We start from the raw sequence: 19799 nt of genomic DNA, 5'->3' as shown, positions 1-19799 counted from the left end.
AATTCCTTCTTAATTCTAGGTTGGATCTTTCTTTAATGACTTTGCCACCCATTACTCCTTGTTCTGCCCTCAGGTGTTTTGGAGAAAAGCTTGACCCAATCTTCTCTGTGGCATCTTTACTGGAAGACTGCTATCATGACACACACACACACACACACACACACCCAAAAAAATCATCTTTAGAGATACCTTTTCCCCACAACATTCATTGTACAATTTAGTTTCCAGATCACTCGTCATCATTGTTCTTCTCTTTATCTAGAGTTTCTTTATCTAGAGTCTCGGCATCTTGTTTGTATTGTGAGCAGAACTGGACGCCATCTTCCAAGTGCGGCCTTACTGTCCAGTATATAGCAGCAGCAGAGGTGGCATTCAGCCGGTTCTGACCAGTTCCGGAGAACCAGAAGTGGACCATTTTGAGTAGTTGGGAGAACCGGCCAATCCCACCTCTGACTGGCCCCACCAACCCCATCTCTTCTCTGCCTCCCATTGAGTCCCAGCTGATCGGCTGGGTCTTCTTTGGTTGCCCTGCAGAGTAGAACGGGGTTGGAAAGCAGGTTAGTGGGGTGGGGAGGGAAGGGGGATTTTGCAGTATATCCTTCCCCTGCCACGCCCACAGAACCAGTAGTAAAAAAAACTTGCATCCCACCACTGAGCAGCACTATCACATCATTGCAATCTTGAAGCTGTCCCTCTGCTGATGGAAGACCAGGACTGCATTGGCTTTTTGTCTTGCCAGCCTGCCTTTCTGAGGGCGGACATTTCTGAACCATGGCAGCTTTAAGATGGGTGGACTTCAACTCCCAGAGGTTTTGTTTTTTTCAAAAAAAATGTGTCCATTTGGCACGAGGAGTTATTATTCCACAATTTTTGAATGGAGGTGGTGGTGGTAGGGAGGTAGTCCTTGGTTTACAACAGTAATTGGGACCGAGATTCCATCGCTAAGCAACCCAGTCATAAAGTGTGGCATCACATGACTATGCTGACTTACAGTGGCAGTGACGACAGTTCCAGTTGCCATTATTACGTGAATCCCATGAGGTTGTAGTTCCCCACAGTCAGTAATAGTCATCTACCATCTCCTGCTGGCTCGTCCATGGGGATGATGTGGGAATGGCCCGGGGGTGGAGGTGGGTGGAACAGAGATGAATTACAGATTAACAGAGTTGGAAGAGATTTTATAGGTCATCCAGTCCAACCCCACCCACCCACCCAAGCAGGAGACCCTGCACCATTTTTGACAGATGGCAGTCCAGTCTCTTCTTGAAAGCCTCCAGGGATGAAGCTCCCACAACTTCTGAAGGCAATTTCTGTCCAATTGGTTGATTGTTCTCACTGGGAGAAAATGTCCTCCTTATTTCCAGGTTGAATCTCTTCTCCTTGTTTAGTTTCCATCCATTGTTCCTTGTCTGGCCTTTGGGTGTTAGACTTCAACCGCTGTGCGACCAGGGCTCCAATTAATTTAACCACTGCGCCAAGCAGCCTGATTAATTATGGATGTCCTTTGTGAATGTTCCGCTTTTATTAAATTGTAGCCTTCTGAATCTGTTCCTCTGTCCTACCTTTTGGAGGCATGGCTGATCTACCTTTTATTTTACATTTTAGAAGCTACTAAGAAACTCCCTTCTTAGCTGATCCTCAGAGTTCTTCCACTTTCTTTCTCAACCTCCTCCCGATGTCTCACAGGGCGCGGTGGTGGGATCCAAAATTGTTTACTACCAGTTTCTGTGAGCGTGGTTTGGTGGGCATGGCAGGGGAAGGATACTTCAAAAACTCCATTCCCTTCCCACTCCTGGGAGAAGGTTACTATAAAATCCCCATTCTCTCCCCACCCCACTAACCTGCTTTCCAGCTCCGTTCTCCTGTGCAGGGCAACCAAAGGAGACCCGGCCGATCAGCTGGGACTCGATGGGAGGCAGAGAAGAGATGGGGTTGGAGGGCCCAGTCAGAGGTGGAATTGGCCGGTTCTCCGAACGACTCAAAATTTCTGCGACCGGTTCTCCAGAACTGCTCAGAACCAGCTGAATACCCACCTCTGAACCTCAGGAACAAGGAGTAGCAGAAGTGGGAGAAGAACCAGGGCCTGAAACAGGAACTAGAGAGGATTGGAAAGTACGGGCCAAAGTGTCCCCAGGGATGGTAGGAGTACTCAAGAGTTGTGATTCCTAAGCTAGGAAAGTGACTCCAACAGATCCCAGGAAGAACATAGGAGTTCTTTGTCCAAAAGAGAGCAATTCTAGGAACAGCGAAGATTTTGTGTGGAAACCTCAGCCTTCCAGGCTTCTGGTAGAGAACCCAAGATTGAGGAAGGCACAGGCCACCCCATAGGGTGGGATGGGATTTTATACATCTTACTTAACATGCATTTTAAAATTATTCAATTTATATGGCCACCATCTCTGTACACGTGGTTGAATCAGTTGAGTTTGGTAGGGGCAGGAAAACCTTTTTCTTCAGATGCTGCTTGCTAAAGTACTAAGACATCAATTTACAGCAAGATTTTGGTCTATCTTTAGCTCCAACTGACGGGTGAGTTGCTAAACTCATAACTTTAAAACCAGCTGGAAGACTTCGAAATATAAACTCTGAATTACGTGGCCGTTGACTCAGCATTTCCATCCCTCTTGCCTAACCTTCCCATACAATAACATTTGTAATCGTTCTTTCAATCTGGACTTTGAGCTTTGACTCACTTGTTTTGATGAATGGGTTTGTACATCCTTTCAAGTTTAGCTCTGAAAAAGATGCGTCAAACCAGACTGGCTTGTAAGTGGCTGCGGGCTCACTGTGTACTGCACAGCCAATCATTTGAGATGTAATCAGTAAATTCTGGCTCAGCTCAACTAAACAAAATTAACCAAATGGAAATCATTAAAAATGACCACCATGCAGTATCTAAAAACAACTTCTGGGGAAATTAGAACAACAAATGATGGTTACTCCACATATACATACCAGTTCAACTGGTGGTGTGTTTAAGTCCCTGATTTTACTTAGGGGGAGAAAAGGTCCAGGCCAGGACTCCCATGGAGGCCCTGGTACCATGATGTGGCATTCAACCGATGGCAGAGACTTGGGTTGCTATTCTACATGCAAGGATTTCAAATTCTATGGTGTGTTTGAAGACAGGTCCTTAAATACATATGAGATCTCACCTGGGTTGAGAAACAAGTCTGGCATGGTCATGTCTTCTTCAAAATCTGGTTCAGAGGACTGTTTATTTGTTTATTTTGTCATTAGCGTTTTTCAGTCTTGGCAACTTTAAGATGTGTGAACTTCGATTTCCTTCGAGTTCTGTAGACTTCGGCTTCCAGAATTCCCTGGCCAATTTTAGTATGTGTGGACTTCAACTCCCAGAATTCCCTAGCCAACTTTAAATTGTTTGGATTTAAACTTCCAGAATTCCCTAGCTAATTTTAAGATATATGCTTTTTTGACTCCCAGAATTCCTCTGCCAGCATACTGAATTCTGAAGTCCACATGTCTTAAGCTGCTGAAGTCAAGAAATAGGGACCAAGGATCACCATCCTTCCTCCTTTGCTCTTTTTCTTCCTCCCACCTTCAGCTGCCCGTGTCCTCCATCTTCCTTACCAAAGGAAATAAAACATTAGGGAACAACACAGGAACCATTTCTTTAACCAGTGCAACAAAATAAGAGCATCATCCAAGGAACGTGTCCTGCTCTCCCATCCAATGAGAAAGCTTTGTCATTACCCTGTCCACATAAAGAATCAAAATCATAACAATTAATCCCCTAAAACAAGAGCTGGAACAAACAGCTTTTCCAAATTCTGTATCAAATATCGGGGCAGGAAGGATAATCTACATGGAGATAGTCCCAAAAAGTCAAGATGACAACCACCACCATGCAACCAAAGCCCCACCCTCTTTTTAAATGCATATTAAAAATGGATGTGGCTCTGATGGCCTGGCCTTGGACTCCATTTTCACTGTTTGGGGACCCCTTCAGGCCAAGGAATGGAGAGATTTCTCTGAAGTTTCTTTATCCAACCAAATGAAAATTGGGTCAGGAGAAAAATGAAGGATTTGATCAGTCCAGCATGAAGTAAAAAGCATGTAAAAGTGGCCTCCAGCAAATTAGCAAGCCAGAAGATGCTTGGTAGGACATAAATGGTGCATTGTTGACATGGTCCTTAGAGGAGATATGTGGTGGAGATGGATTTAAGCTGCCTTGAGAAGGAAGCGTACCAAAGGATTCACAAAAGAAAAACCAAAAACAGACTTAATGTCAGGGTTCCGGTAGTTACCCCCATTTAAATCATGAGACTAGCTGAATTTTCAAAATTTAAAGAAGATTTATTAGGAGTTAACATGTCCAGCACTGCCTGGGTGTAGCTGACTCTGAGACACATCATTCACTATCACCCTTGACCCTGGTTTCCCCCCACCCCCTGGGTGTATCATAATTCATATTCTCCAATTGGACACATTCATAGCCCAGAGTCATCAATCATACTCTCCAGTTAGAATTTTGTGTGGCAGAAACTTTGGTCACCTAGAAACTACCTTGGAAAACATTTATGGAATGCAAGTTGCCCACTGCTCCTCCCTCCCATTCTGTTGGCAACTCTAAAAAGACCATAGACATATTTTATGAGTTGACAGTTAATCCACAAACCTCAAATACCAGGGAAGTAATACAGAAAATCCTAGAGCAGATCCTTAACCAGCTGAAAGCCGCTTCCCTGCTTAGGAGGCTGAAGGCCAGTGCTGACCGGAGCCCAGCCAGTTTCACCACAGACCAGGGAGCACATCCTGCACAGTGCAATCCAGTTCCAAACATAAGAACAGTCCAGGACGGAATATGTGAATCCATCCAAGTTGGAAACCCCTTTGCTCCCATTTGATTTCCAAGGAGACAGCTGGGCCATTCTTCCAAGCAGCTAGATCCTTTTATACCGGTAGATGTGATATCGGCAACAGGGACAATAATGATCGACGTCCTTACAGCATTTGGACATGAAGGGGATAAGACAGCAGCCCAGGCAGCACCTGGAAGCCATGTAAGAAAATAAAAAGACAGACCATGGCTTGAAAAGGGTTTTCTTATGGGTTGACAATATGCCATGAAATTATTACACCAAGAAATCCATTTCAAAATTGTATAGACCAACCATCATCCATTCTGGTTCAGGCAGTTCCCAATGACCCAGCAGTATGAGAGTGGAAAATACCCCCAAAAATGTCAAACTAAAAATACAGAATTATTGCCCTTCAACCAACCCCAGCAACTCGAGACCAAAGCTCTCCAAACTTGGCAACTTTCTTGTGAACTTCAACTCCCAGAATTCCTCAACCAGCCATGCTGACTATGGAATTCTGGGAGTTGAAGTCCACAAGTCTTAAAGTTACCACGCTTGGAAGAGCCCTGCTCGAGACCTTAGACAGCCTAATACAGGTCAGTGAACTCTCAAGATTCCAAGTTTCCAGTCTTCGATTGCAGTCCCAGTTCTGGTTGGAGAAGGCAACCTGAGATTTTATTGAAACTTAAGTCAAAATATGTCCCTCTTGAAGAACTACCTACTTTGCTAGCTTTATCCCTTATAGGTCAATATTTCTCAGCCTTGAAAATGTTACAATAGGTGGACTTCAACTCCCAGAATTCCCCAGCTAGCATGGCTGGCTAAGGAATTCTGGGAGTTGGAGTCCCCTTATCTTAATGTCGCCAAGTTTGAGGAACGCTGCTATAGATCAGGGGTCCCCAAACTTGGCAACTTCTCCAACCAGTTCTGGGAGTTGAAGTCCACAAGTCTTAAAAGTTGCCAAGTTTGGAGATCTCTGCTAAGAGATGGTAAGCTTCTTACAGCAGGAGTTTCTGTAAGGTTACACAAGAGCAAAAAGTGTTTCTCAACCTCAGTCAATTCCCAGAATTACCCAGCCAACTTTAAGATGTTGGAAAAAGTTCAAAGAGGAGCAACTAAGATGACCAAAGGCCTGGAGACTGAAACAGATGAAGAGCGGTTGCAGGATCAGTTTGGCTAGTCTAGAGAAAAGAAGGACTCGGGGCGACATGATAACAGTATTTGAGGGGCTTCCACAAAGAAGAGGGGATCAAATTATTCTCCAAAACACCAGAGGGCAGAACAAGAAACAATGGTTGGAAACTGATCAAGGAGAGAAGCAACCTGGAATTGAGAAACTTCTTAACAGTGAGGACGATTAACCAGTGGAACAACTTGCATTCAGACATTGTCATCACTGGAAGTTTTTAAGAAGAGACTGGACAGCCACTTGTCTGGAATGGTATAGTCTCCTGCTTGAGCAGGGGGCTGGAGTAGAAGACCTCCAAGATCCCTTCCAGCTCATTCATTCTAAAGGTATGTATGGACTGAGTGGCTGAGACGGAGAAACACTGGGCCAGGAGGACTGAATTCGGACCAAAGACACCTCCAGGATCCGGAGGTTTCTTCAACAGGGCCAAAGCAGCTCCACCCCCTTTGTAACTATATGCAAATGTCACTGTGCAGGTTCCAAGGGGGTGGAGCTTGCCTCAAAATGGCGCACCGTTCCTTTCTTTTGCACTCCTGTAAAACCCTCTGGGTTACCTGCAATGAGGCCCCTACAAACCCCCCAAAGCCAAAAGAAAGTCCCAAGTCTATCCCACTGTGCCAGCCCCCCCACCCATGGCATCCCTGGGTTTCCTCCCAAAGGAACTTCAGGATAACACTCAGCTCCCAAAATGTTCCCGTCTCTGGCCTGAGGCCTCCGTTTTTCATCCCTGAAGCCTTTTCTCAAGGCTGGAGGGGATTTAAATATATATATATATAGGGGGAAGCCAGCATGATAGAGGTGAAAAGGAGTGGGGCTGAGGGCATGGACATCCATCTTGAGTGTTTTGACCCTCTAGAACAGGGGTGTCCAACCTTGGTAACGTTACGCCTGGAGGACTTCAACTCCCAGAATTCCCCAGCCAGCTTTGCTGGCTGGGGAATTCTGGGAGTTGAAGTCCTCCAGGCGTAACGTTACCAAGGTTGGACACCCCTGCTCTAGAACCTCTCTTCTAACTCAACGGGGGAAAACGTTGTGTCTGAGTTTGTCTACCTGGTTGCTGGGTGGGTGTGGCCATGGTGGGCGTGGCCTACCGGAACTTGCAGTAGGGCCATTTTTCGCCTTCCCCAGGGTCCGGAAGCTTCCCTCGGGCCTCTGAGAGGGTGAAAATGGTCTCCTCCGGGCTACGGAAGCCCTCCGGAAGCCAGAAACAGGCTCATCTCCAGACTTCCGGAAGGCCCATTTGACCCCTTCCCAGAACCTCCGCGCAGACCCTGCAATTACCTGCATCCAAAACAGGCTGCGTAGAGACTCCTGGGAGGGGAGGGGAGGGCAGAGCCAGGCGGTCAGTTCAACTACCACTTCGGCAAACCAGATGTAAATTTAACGTCCGAACCAGTAGAATCCCACCCCTGAACTCCATGAAAGTGTCGGAAGACAACTATAAAGTTACAAAGCATGGACACTCACCCCACCAGACACAGGCAGGTCGAGAGGGCATAGGTGAGGCACCCCACACGGAAGACCACCTCAGTGGTGATGATCTGTCGGCAACAGGGGCAGATGGTGGACGCAGGTTTACTGGAGAAGATCCCAGCCACCACAACAGGTGGGGATGAGTCCATGCAGACTGTGGGGCGGAGAGGGGAGAGACATCAATGTGCATTTCATCTCTAACATCCAGAGCTTTTCAGCTGTCTCTTCTGGACAGCTGGCTGCCTGCAGTTTGGCACTTCCAATCTCACCAGGCTCAAGGTTGACTCAGCCTTCCGTCCTTCTGAGGTGGGTAAAATGAGGACCCAGATTGTTGGGGGCAACAGGCTGACTCTGTAAACCGCTTAGAGAGGGCTGGAAAAGCACTGTGAAGCGATATATAAGTCTAAGTGCTATTGCTATTTTCCTTCCTTCCTTCCTTCCTTCCTTCCTTCCTTCCTTCCTTCCTTCCTTCCTTCCTTCCTTCCTTCCTTCCTTCCTTCCTTCCTTCCTTCCTTCCATGGTGCACAGTGGTTAAAATGCATATTGCAGGCTGACTCAGCAAACTGCCAGCAGTTCAATTCTGACCGACTCAAGGTTGACTCAGCCTTTCATCCTTCGAGGTGGGTACAATGAGGACCCTGATTGTTAGGGGCAAGAGGCTGACTCTGTAAACTGCTTAGAGAGGACTGTAGAGCACTGTCTAAGTCTAAGTGCTTATTGCTATTGTCTGAAATGGTCTAGGGTCTCCTGCTTGAGCAGGGGGTTGGACTAGAAGACCTCCAAGGTCCCTTCTGCTTTTTCAGACTGGGAAGGCTGGGCAACTGGTGAAATTTTCAAACATTGGAAGCAAATATCCCGAAAACAACAGCAGGTCTTCCCACCAGCCCGTGAATCGAGGAAGCTCAGCAAACTCCAGGAGGCATTTTAAAAAAGCAAAAAGCTTTGAAAGATTTTCCCAGGAAAGAGGTTGAAAGCTTCTTTTTTTCCTGGGAAAGATGGCTTTGTGAAAAGATCTCCTGGGAAGAAGCTTTTCCCACATCCCTTTCCCCATCTTTTCTCTTAGGTAAAGGTAAAGGTTCGCCTCACACATCTGTGCTAGTCGTTTCTGGCTCTAGGGGGGTGATGCTCATCTCTGTTTCAAAGCCGAAGAGCCAGCGCTGTCCGAAGACGTCTCCGTGGTCCTGTGGCTGGCATGACTAAACGCCGAAGGCACATGGAGGAACGCTGTTCCCTTCCCACCAAAGGAGTCCCTATTTTTCTACTTGCATTGTTTACGTGCTTTCGAACTGATAGGTTAGCAGAAGCTGGGACAAATAACGGGAGCTCGCTCCGTCACACGGCGCTAGGGATTCGAACCGCCGAACTGCTGACCTTTCTGATCGACTATCTCAGCGTCTTAAGCCACTGAGCCACCGCATCCCTTCTTTTATCTTAGTCGGGCAATTTAAACCCATCTCTATCCTTGGGACCTGACGTTGTCCATCTCTCAAGCTGTTCCACATAGACGCTGTGCTGTATCTGCCCTTAAATACTGTACTTTCATAAAAGGCTTTTGATTAAAAAGAGCAAGTGTGAGGCATCGCTTCTATTTGCACAAATGCTTCTGGGCCTCCCAGAGACTCCGCCAGCAGTCTTCAAACAGAAACACCTTGAAGGGGTTCAGTTCAGGAGGTTTCTTGGAACACCAATAAAGAGAAAAATCTTGTCTCATACGTGTCCTTCTAATTAAATGGGCGCCCTGTCATTTGCCACACTCCTATCGCTTAACATTTGCCGAGACTCTTCCTGGTCCTTGAAAAACCTTCTTAAGAACCTTAAGCAGGAAATTCAGGGACCGTGGGCGTTGTTCTCCCCAGGTATCGGTCTAGTGTGAGGTCTTAGGTGTCCAGAATAAGTCACAACTGCATCATAAACTTAGATGTGAATAGTGTACTAACAATCCACTTTGTCTATCTGCAAATGGCCATAAATGAGACATCTTGTATTTCCAGTATTCTGGACTATCCCTCTGTCAATCTGTGTCTCTGTCTCTTTCTTTCTTTCTTTCTTTCTTTCTTTCTTTCTTTCTTTCTTTCTTTCTTTCTTTCTTTCTTTCTTTCTTTCTTTCTTTCTTTCTTTCTTTCTTTCTTTCTTTCTTTCTTTCTTTCTTTCTTTCTTTCTTTCTTTCTTTCTTTCTTTCTTTCTTTCTTTCTTTCTTTCTTTCTTTTGTCTGTATCTGTCTGTCTGTATCTCTCTCTATATATATATATATCCATCTTCTTCCCCCTCTCTTACCTACCTGTCTCTCTATGTCTGTCTGTTTATCTATCTATTTATCTATCTATGCCTCAAATCACATAACTTGGGATGCTGCAACCTCTGTAAATACATGGCAGTTGCCAAGTGCCCAAATTTGAATCACAAGAACTTGAGAATGGTACAGCGGTCATATGTATGACGACTGGTCATAAGTCACTTTTTTCAGTGCCGTTGTAAGTTTGAACAGTCCCTAAATGAATAGTTGTAGGCCAAGGACTGCCTGTATAAGCATCAATCTTCAGCATATAAGTTTCTGCTGCATACCTGGTCCTAATGTGTCACAAGGCACTTCTTCACAGCTATACGGAGGCGGAGATGAAACTTCGTAACAGCAAGCATCTGCATCAAGGAGGAAGGAAAGAAGCATTGCAGAGGGTTTGAATCAAGCCTCAAACCCAACCCTCTTTTGATCCAGAACCAGTGGTGGTATTCAATTGGTTCGGCCCGGTTCTGCTGAGCCGGTAGCACCGATGAGCAGCAGAGACCAAACTGGTTCTTTCTGCCGCTCTGCTGTTGGGCCCACCCGCACATCTGGGCTCCCTTGCTCACCTTTATCCTCTGAATTTGAAGTGCAGCTGCTTTGCATGGCACAACAGAGTGCTGCACGGCAGCTGCTGAAGTGACCAGGACAGTGCGGTCTTGCAGGAGGTGAGTTGGAATGCCTCTGTGTCTTCACAAAGTGCGCGTTTGATGCACACGCAAAGTGTGTGCAAATGCGCAAAGCATGCCCACCGAACCGGTGGTAAAACCTTTTGAATCCCACCACCGATCCAGACCTCCTCACCCTTGGAAAGGCACCTGGCACATACCTGTCACGCGATAATGCTCGATCTCCGAATGGTTGGGGGCGCATGGATCTGACGCGTATTGTTTATAGCTTTGTGGCTCTGAGCAGTAGGGTTGCGGGCCATACATTTGTGGATTGTAGGGCTGCGACGTGTAGGCCTCCGGGGTGTACGAAGCAGAATATCCCACAGCATAAGGTTCCTGGGGCACAGACAACGTCACCATGGGAACGGAGACCTTCTCCTTCTGCTGGGACATCTTTATTCCAGACATCTGAGGGTGAAGGGCGGATCAAGAATATGAGGGACGGGGGGACAGATAAGCAAAGAAACCAATAAATCTCTTCCTACAAAAGAGAGCAAGCAGGTCAGAGAGCAAACGTCTCGTTTTCCACCTGTTAGCCGTCTCTGGTGTTGGAAGCAACACAAGCCACAGGGTTAAGGTTGCATTTTAACTCTCCTGTCCTTGCACAGTTTCATCGGAGGTATCTCTAGCAAATTACTGAAGAAGCTAAAGCACTTAAAATAGTGTTCGAATGTAGCTGTCCATGCATAAAACATTTCTTGCTCCAAACCAAGCTGCAAAGATCAATCCAACTGGCTGGTGTAGGAGCATGTTTTCCAGGCCAGGCCTCACAAACTCTTTGCCTTGTTAAACAAAGTTCATTCCACTTTATAAAGCCTTAGTAGCATCCTAGGAAATCTCCATCCAGTTTTGGTCACCATATTACAAAAAGACGTTGAGACTTTGGAAAAAGTTCAGAGAAGAGCAACTAAGATGATTACAGAGCTGGAGACTAAAACATATGAAGAACGGCTGCAAGAACTGGATAGGTCTTCTCTAAAGAAAAGAAGAATTAGGGGAGACGTGATAGCAGTCTTCCAGTACTTGAGGGGCTGCCATAAAGAAGAGGGGGTCAATTTATTGTCCAAAGCATCAGAAGGCAAGACAAGAAACAAGGGACAGCAACTAATCAAGGAGAGAAGCCACCTAGAACTAAGGAGGAATTTCCTAACAGCGAGAACAATTAACCAGTGGAAGGACTTGCGGCTGCTCCATTAGTGGAGGCTTTTAAGAAGAGATGGACAGCCAATTGTCTCAAATTGTATGGGGTCTCCTGCTTGAGCAGGAGGGGGCTGGACTAGAAGACCTCCAAGGTCCCTTCCAGCTCTATTCTGATTGATTGAGACCCAACTCTTCCCTGATGCTGCCACAGACTCTGTCAAACATGATCAATTATGTTTTCCCTAAATAGAGACTCTAAGCTTCTTTGCGCCCGAGATTTATCAAAATCTATCTCAAATCAAATGAGCAATATATTGGGAAATATTCTCATTTTCACTACCAGCACTTTAAAAAAAACCAAGGCATTGGTAGAGTTGAATGAAGGGAGGTAATTTTGCTTCAATTAGGTCAGGCACTGTGCTGTAGACTAGCATTTGGTCCAACAGCCATGGAGGCTTTGGCCAATATCCAGGTGTGGTAGTATACAAGGACCAGAATACCACAGTGCAAGCCATGTTTTTTCTTCTGGTGACACTCTATGGAAGAGAAAGTTGGACCTTGAAGATGTAGGATAGGAAGGCCCAAAGGTGCTTTTTTCCAGGAAGCAACTGGACTTTCTGTTTTTTTTTATTTGAAGACATTTCGCTTCTCATCCAAGAAGCTTCTTTAGCTCTGACAGGATGGTGGGGAAGGGAAGGATTTATACTCCTTGCAGACAGCTGATCATTTGCCTCCTTCTAGCTCAGTGGTGTCAAACTGACATTGTCACAGCAGCATCATGTGACGTATCAGGGCTTCCCCCGCCTTCACTAAACCAGGCATGGGAATGGTCAGCACGTGACACATCCAGCCGGGAGTTTGACAGCCCTTTTTTTAGAGGGTTGTTGAAACACTTGAAAGCACTTGAAGAAGCTTCTTGGATGAGAAGCGAAACATCTTCAAAAGAAAAAACAAGGAAGTTCAGTTGCCTCCTGAAAAAGCAGCTTTGGGACAACCATGACCTGGATGACTGAGAACATAGATTAATAGTGGTTTGTTTTATTGAACAAGCCACTATTAGTCTATGTTCTCAGTAATAGCTTAGTTCTTCAGTTCTTCAGTTCTTCAGTTCCGGTGGAATTATCCACCATTCATTCAGAAGCTGAAGAAGCTTCTTGGGTGAGAAGTGAAACATCTTCAAAAGAAAAAAACAAGGAAGTTCAGTTGCCTCCTTTTGGGATAACCATGACCTGGATGATGGAGAATCTTTACAGACTTTTAGCATAGCAAGAGTATTTTGGAGCCTTTGGGTGTTGGAGAAGATTCCTGAAACCACCATGAAAGAAAACATAGAAGTGAAGCATTAGGCAATTAACTTAAGAGTTCTCACTCGAGGCCCAAATGACCAGGTTCAAATTATTCTACTTTTATGTTATGCAAAGATGCAGCTCTCTGGAGAGGTAGCTGGAGCATGCTGGGTCACGAGGTTAGAATGCTGGGCTGAGATCGGCAGACTCATGTTCGAGTCCCGTTGCCATAGGGGTGAGCTCCCATCACATGCTCCAGCTCCAGCTCCAACTAACCCAGGAGTTCGAAAGTGGGTAACTCTGACCAGATTAATGGATACCACTTTGATGGGCAACTTTGCAGGGACAGTAAAGGATTTCACAACTGGGAGTCACCGGCAAATCCTTTCATCATGGAAGCACCCCAAAAAAAAAACCCATGGGGAAAGGTGAAAGGAAAGAGAAGAGGATAACCAGCAGCCAGGTGGATGGACTCAGTTACAGTGGCGATGAATACACCCCGAGAAGCCCTGAAAGGCAAATTTGGGGACAGATTGTCTTGGAGAAAATCCATTTATGTGTCCCTGGGAGTCAAAAATGCCTTGATTGCACATAATCAAATCACCTTCAGGCCACACAGATCTCCACGTCAGGGATCAAAACACGTTTGCTACTATTTCCCTTTGTCAGAAATGGATTTTTGAAGACTTGCACAGCCCTTGTAATTAGATTAGAAAGCTTTGTATTCTGCGTCACATAAACATAAGTGCAGAGTCATATGTAAATATAACGACGCCCATAAATGTAAATCTAATGCTTTGTTTCTCGGGCTTCTTTACAAAATGTTTTAGTAACGTCTCTAGATAATGCATTAAAATAGAACAATCCTGTTTAACTTATTGGATAATAATTTATTTGCTGTTTTACATCGATCAGATGCTTTTTCTCATTGTCGATAGAATCTTATCGTTCAAATTCAAATTCCAAATACCCTTGGTTCCTGTCCTTCTAATGAGTATCGTGATTAAAGGAGAGGCAGGGTTTTTCTTTCAATCAAAACATAACTTGGCACCTCCCTTTTTCTGATTGATTGATTTATTTAGCATATGGCAAATACATGGACATAGTGGTTAGAATAGAATAGAATAGAGTAGAGTAGAGTAGAGTAGAGTAGAGTAGAGTAGAGTAGAATAGAATAGAATAGAATAGAATAGAATAGCAGAGTTGAAAGGGATCTTAGAGGTCTTCTAGTCTAACCCCCTGCTTAGGCAGGAAATCCTACAGTACCATTTCAGACAAATGGTTATCCACTTTGTTAAAACTTCCAGTGTTGGAGCCTTCACAACTTCAAGTGACTTGTTAATGTCTAGTCCACCCAGCCAGGACAGGGTGGCCTATGTTGAAAAAAAAATCAGACATTGAGCCGGTGTAAGCTCTTGATGGACATTAGGACACAATGTGATGGATATTTTTTGTTGAGGAGCACCACAGTCACGCTGAGGGATACAGGCAAGACCCCACTTGTCTTTTTCTGAAATTCCCCTTTTAAGCCTAGCTACTCTGTGTGCTTTGTTTTGTTTTTAATTAACGTGGATTCTTATTTGTAGCTAGCCTGGCATTTCCCCATTGAGCTCTTTGTTTCATTCTCTCCTCCAGCTATTCACCTAATTTACACCTTTGTGATTTTAAGTTCCTTGGTTGCCCTCCTTGACAGTGGTGAGATACAATTTTTTTTTACTACCGGGTCTATGGACGTGGCTTGGTGGGCATGGCTTGGTGGGCATGGCAGGGGAAGGATGCTGCAAAATCCCCTTTCCCTCCCCACCCCAATGACCTACTTTCCAGCTCTGTTTCTCCTGTGCAGGGCAACCAAAGAAGACCCAGCCGATCAGCTGGGACTCAATGGGAGGCAGAGAAGAGATGGGGTTGGCGGAACCAGTCAGAGGTCGCATTGGCCAGTTCTCCAAACTACTCAAAATTTCCACTACTGGTTCTCCAGAACTGGTCAGAACTGGCTGAATGCCACCTCTGCTCCTTGAGTGTCATTGAGGTAGCCTTCTGAAGGGCTCAACATACAGACAGTAACTGGCCTGGATGCCCAGAAGGGAATGGGGCCTTCCAGAGGACCAAGAGTCAACCCTGTTCAGATAGCTTGTGTGAGAGAAAGAGGGTGAAGACAGCAACTCCCTAACAGTTCCCAGAGCGTATGCTTCATGTAAGGCGGGGGTGGTGGTGGTCCCAACCTTTTCTATACCCCGCACCCCTAAAACGCTTCTGATATATTCTCGCACCCCTTAACAAATAAATAATTATCTGCATATAATTAGACATATACACAATAATTTTGAAATTTCTAAACCCAAATTTTTGCAACCCCTGGAATATCATCAAACACCTTTAGCTTGGAACCCCCTGGTGTAGGGAATAGTTTGCTTCAGTTTGGCAAGATTTTAGCCAAAGGCGTGGAACAATTTAAAAAAATCTGCTCAGGAGAATCACCACGTGTCTTTCTTGGTTTTGGGGGGCTGACAGGTAAACACGTTACAAAGCCCAGAGGAGGAGCCCTAATTTTATATTCTGAATTGAGATATCAGGGTCAGAAGATCTCGCATATATCCAGGTACTTATTTGAACATCTTTTTCCATTTAAAAGTTCACCCGTCATCAGGAAAATGTGCCCTTAACACGCTCCCCCCACCTTCCCCCTTTCCCAGACCACAAACTACAGGTCCTATGTTGCAATCTGGTTATTCAGTTATAATTCTAGAAAAAAGTGTTTAGAATAAACATCCTGCAGTGTTTCGTGCATAATTTATTTTATAGATAAGGATTTGTCTATAAAAGAGGTTGGAGGGAAACCAACTAATGTTGCAGAATTCAAATCAATCAGATGGAAGTATTTTTTTTTTTCCTGTTCTAGTGAAAAAGTACCCATTTAATCCAATTGTTATACAGTATTTCTCAATTTTTGTTTTTTCCCCCCACATTCTCAGTTACTAAGCCAGTGACTTCAGTGCATTAAACAACTGGAGCAATAAATTCCATGACCATAATTGACAGCAAGAAGGAAATGAATGAGGCCCGCCATTCAGCAACCTCTCCCCTCTGAACCACAAAGAGTATTTAAAAAGTTCCGACATTTGTCAATTATTCAGCTTTCTAACCAGAGCTGAGAAATTTTCTGAGAAATTCAAAACATTTGGCTGAATGTTGGATTTCTGCTTTTCCTTATTTTTACTTTTTTCCAAGTGTTGCTTTGAAATCTGGGTGTTTTTATGTTCTGGGGGGAGGAAAGAAGGAAGGAAGGAGAGGGAAAAAGAAAGAAAAAGAATGGAAGGAAGGAAGGAAGGAAGGAAGGAAGGAAGGAAGGAAGGAAGGAAGGAAGGAAGGAAGGAAGGAAAACACTTGTAACCTACATCCAAGCAGCTAAAAATAAGCCGCACCAAGCAAGTATGGGACTTACATCTGAACAGCCTGTGTTAAAAATCTTATTGTGATATGATTTAAAACCTGATTCATTGGTGGCACACTAGTTTGTACTGCCAGGGTATCAAAAAAGCCTCAAAACAGCAGTTTTTCCAAGAACGTATGCATAAGTTCTTGAGGCGTGCATAAGCGCACCAACGTGCCTACCGTCCCTGTCATATTGTTTCTTTTATTTTTCTAAAATGTACCCATCTCATGTATTCATAACTACGTATATACTTATACCTATTATCTTGTAAGCGATTGACAAATCAAAATAAATAAATAAAACATAAAAATAAATAAATAAACTCCTGGCTTACAGAATATAAGTGTATGAATTAAACCAAGGAGCAATTAACCTTGAGAAAGAACTTTGGCTGGCCCTCATTCCATCAGCATCTGCTCAGCCAAGTACCATCACCTGTTGATGCAGAAGAGAGACGGACCTTTGGGTTGTCTTGGGTTTTCCTTCCTATTCCTATTTCAGGATGTCAAAGAAATCTCTTACCTTGGTGGACGAGAACTGCGGCGAGCCTTGTGTTCTTCTCACAACTGGTTGATGGCTTCACCCCCGGGCTGAATGCTTAAACTGGAGCATGCTCTGGTCCTCCAGCCGACATGGAACCAAAGAGTGACAGAGATCAGCTGTAGTGACAGGAAGGAAATAGTAGGGTGGCAGGAACGTTTAATTACCCCTCCAAGAACTCCAGCCTCCTCCAAAGATTTGTGGCAAACATCCCTGGAAGGAATGTGGGATAACATGTTTGCCTGGACTTGGTTAATTTCTTTTAAGCCGAGTGTTTTGTGCTTGACATGGAAATCAAGTGATGAATCTGTGTTCATCACCTGAGGCTTCGTGTGGAAGAATCCCCATTTCAGAAGGAAGATGTTTCTTTCTTGGCCCTCTTAATTTAGGCCGGGCACACATCCAAGACTTAATAACTTCAAGCCTTTGTGAAGAATTCAGTTTCAGCACAGAGTTTCTCCTTTAGATCTGAAGACATCAAAGCATTTTGAAGCTCTGAAGTGAGAAAGATGTGGCTGGGAGTCTTTTTAATATTGCTTGATGGAAACGTTCTTGAATTACCCACCTTCATGTCTCATTATACTTTCACTGGTTTTTGTGACTTTGAGAAGGAAGTGACTGGTTTTTTTAAAAATCAGTCTCAAAGCGGTATCAATATAAACTATGTATGTGTACGTAGGTGAGTGTGAGTGTATATTCAGTCGCAAAGCTAATAAGCTGCAGCCAATTTTGGGGGTCTATTTTCTCAGTGAATATATACGGTAATGTTCAGTGTAACTTTACTAAAAGATACCAGGCAGAGTTTATTTTTTAACACTGTGTGATGGCCGGAAATGTACTTTGTGAGTGGAATAACCTTATACATTCTTTTAGTAAATCAGATTTATTCATTTGATTTATATAACACATCCATTATTTTAAAAAGGGTAGTTCTTTCTTTCAGAAAGCTGTCTTTAGATTTATTTATTTTCCAAAAAAATACTTTTGTCCTTTATTTTGGTCATTTGGTTATTTGGTCATTTAACTTTTACCATGCAAATGATACCACTTAATGCACTGAATTCTTTTTCAAAAGAAATTCACGTATACCGTTTGATTTTAGATATTTTTTATTAAACCATATATTTTTGTAAAGGTTTTTTTTTTTGCTCTTGAATTTTCCTTTATAAAGCAGTTATCAACATAAACAGTGATTATTATTAATCTTTATGAACCACTTTCAGGTTCTCCCTTTATATTTTCAAGAAAGTATAGTGCATGTATTTATATTTTTATTTTGGTTGGATGATGTGTGTGTGTGGGTGTGGGTGTGTATAAAATCTCAAGATGAAAGATCACTTGGAGTGCAAAGTCTGGCAACCTCTTGACCGCTTTGGGAGGATAATGATTACATAATAATGATTACAATAACACGAAGACCTTGAAATAAAAATAAAACAACTGTGGCAAAAGAAAGCAAAGGTAGTACCAATAGCCATAGGTGCCTTGGGTGCAATTCAAAACAACTGGAACACCACTTGAACACCACCACCATTGACAAATTTGCCATCAGTCAATTGCAAAAGGCAGCCTGACTTGGAACAGCTTACATCCTGTGACGATACTTTTATCACACAATCAAACAACAACATCTGCCTATCTCCGGTCCTTGGGAAGGGCTTGATAGGTAGATAAAAGTCTAAAACATCTGGCTGACTGTGTGACAAACTGTAATAAGGCATATTGGACTTTTGCAACATGTTGGCCATTAAGTAAAAAGATATGTGATGGTACCTGTCCCTGCACCAAATCATGAATACATCATGGTTCGCTTTTTTCAAGTACTGAAATAATGTTCAATGTTTGAATGAACAGCTAAGGGTACTAGGTACGTCTAGCCTAATGAAGAGAAGTATTAGGGTGGGGACACACCCCAAAGCTTCCTTCCAGTACTTGAGGGGCTGTCACAAAGAAGAGGAGATTGCAGTGCTGGGATTCAATTTTTTTTTACTACCGGTTCTGTGGGCGTGGCTTGGTGGGCGTGGCAGGGGAAGAATACTATAAAATCTCCATTCTGTCTCCACTCCTGGGGGAAGATTACTGCAAAATCTCCATTCCCTCCCACACCTTACTAGCCTACTTTCCAGCTCTGTTCTCCTGTGCAGGGCAACCAAAGAAGACCCAGCCAATCGGCTGGGACTCAATGGGAGACAGAAAAGAGATGGGGTTGGCGGGGTCAGTCGGAGGTGCGATTGGCCGGCTCTCTGAACTACTCAAAATTTCCACTACCGGTTCTCCAGAACTGGCTGAATACCATTAACAATTAATCAACAAAACAGCTCGGAATTAGGAGTGCTCCATCACAGAAGGTTTTCAAAAATAGACTGGACAAGCATTTGACTGGGATGGTTTAAGGGCTCCTGCCTTGAGCAGGATAGACTAGAAGACCTTCAGTTCCCTCCTAACCCTATGATTCTATGTTCAACTCCCAGCGTTTCCAGCCAGCATGGCTTGTTGGGGAATTCTGGGAGTTGAAATCCAGTTGTCTTCACGTTATAGAGCAGGGGAGGTCAAACTCACGTCATCATGGCGTTGTCATGTGATGTGTCTTGCCTTCCCCCGCCCCTTGCTAAACCGGGCATGGGCAGCATGTGACGCGAGTTTGACAGCCCTGTTGTAGAGGTTGCGTAACACCGGATTAGACTGTGGAATGACTGGCATAAGTAGACCACATACACAAGCAGCCTCTTCTATCTACCTCTCTTGATATCACAAGAACAAACATGTGGGTGCATCATTCTTCCATCAATCAGGCCTGACACCTAACCCTTTTCTCTTTGTTTAAACCTTTGTGTTTAAACAAGCAAATGTCTGGCTGGCCCAGGAGTAGAGCAGAATCCTCACTGTAAAGCAGGGGTCTCCAACCTTGGCCATTTTAAGACTTGGGGACTCCAACTCCCAGAAGCAACCTAGAACTAAGGAGAAAT

General features: G+C 44.3%; 1 protein-coding gene across 2 annotated transcripts; it reads right to left on the bottom strand.

Annotated features, from left to right (window-relative positions):
• Nucleotides 1–3725: 3725 nt before the first annotated feature.
• LOC113424210 (lipopolysaccharide-induced tumor necrosis factor-alpha factor homolog) lies at nt 3726–17222 on the bottom strand. Of its 2 annotated transcripts, none has more exons than XM_087973114.1 (5): nt 16816–17222; nt 10593–10915; nt 10048–10122; nt 7480–7639; nt 3726–5013 (listed from the first exon to the last, which is right to left on the bottom strand). In XM_087973114.1, the coding sequence occupies exons 2-5, from the start codon at nt 10840–10842 to the stop codon at nt 4905–4907; spliced, it is 594 nt and encodes a 197-aa protein (XP_087829240.1). In that variant the 5' UTR covers nt 10843–10915; nt 16816–17222; the 3' UTR covers nt 3726–4904. The 2 variants fall into 2 exon arrangements, with proteins under 2 accessions (XP_087829240.1, XP_026541602.1); XM_026685817.2 differs by having other exon boundaries at nt 10593–10842; nt 16816–17217.
• Nucleotides 17223–19799: the final 2577 nt, after the last annotated feature.

The sequence above is a fragment of the Notechis scutatus genome, chromosome 12, assembly GCF_049901735.1.
Source record: "Notechis scutatus isolate UNSWTSFEM ecotype Mainland chromosome 12, rNotScu1.2, whole genome shotgun sequence".
Lineage (NCBI taxonomy): Eukaryota > Metazoa > Chordata > Lepidosauria > Squamata > Elapidae > Notechis > Notechis scutatus.
The sequence above is the reverse complement of the archived record's forward strand: the minus strand, read 5'-3'. Positions and strand labels throughout refer to the sequence as shown.

Excerpts from the sequence above, each read along its gene's own strand:
- LOC113424210 (XM_087973114.1), bottom strand. The coding sequence starts at position 10,842 with ATGTCTGGAATAAAGATGTCCCAGCAGAAGGAGAAGGTCTCCGTTCCC. Across the intron at positions 10,123-10,592 it reads CGAGCATTATCGCGTGACAG|ATGCTTGCTGTTACGAAGTT; the intron begins GTATGTGCCAGG and ends TCCTTGATGCAG. Across the intron at positions 7,640-10,047 it reads TTGTGACACATTAGGACCAG|TCTGCATGGACTCATCCCCA; the intron begins GTATGCAGCAGA and ends TCCGCCCCACAG.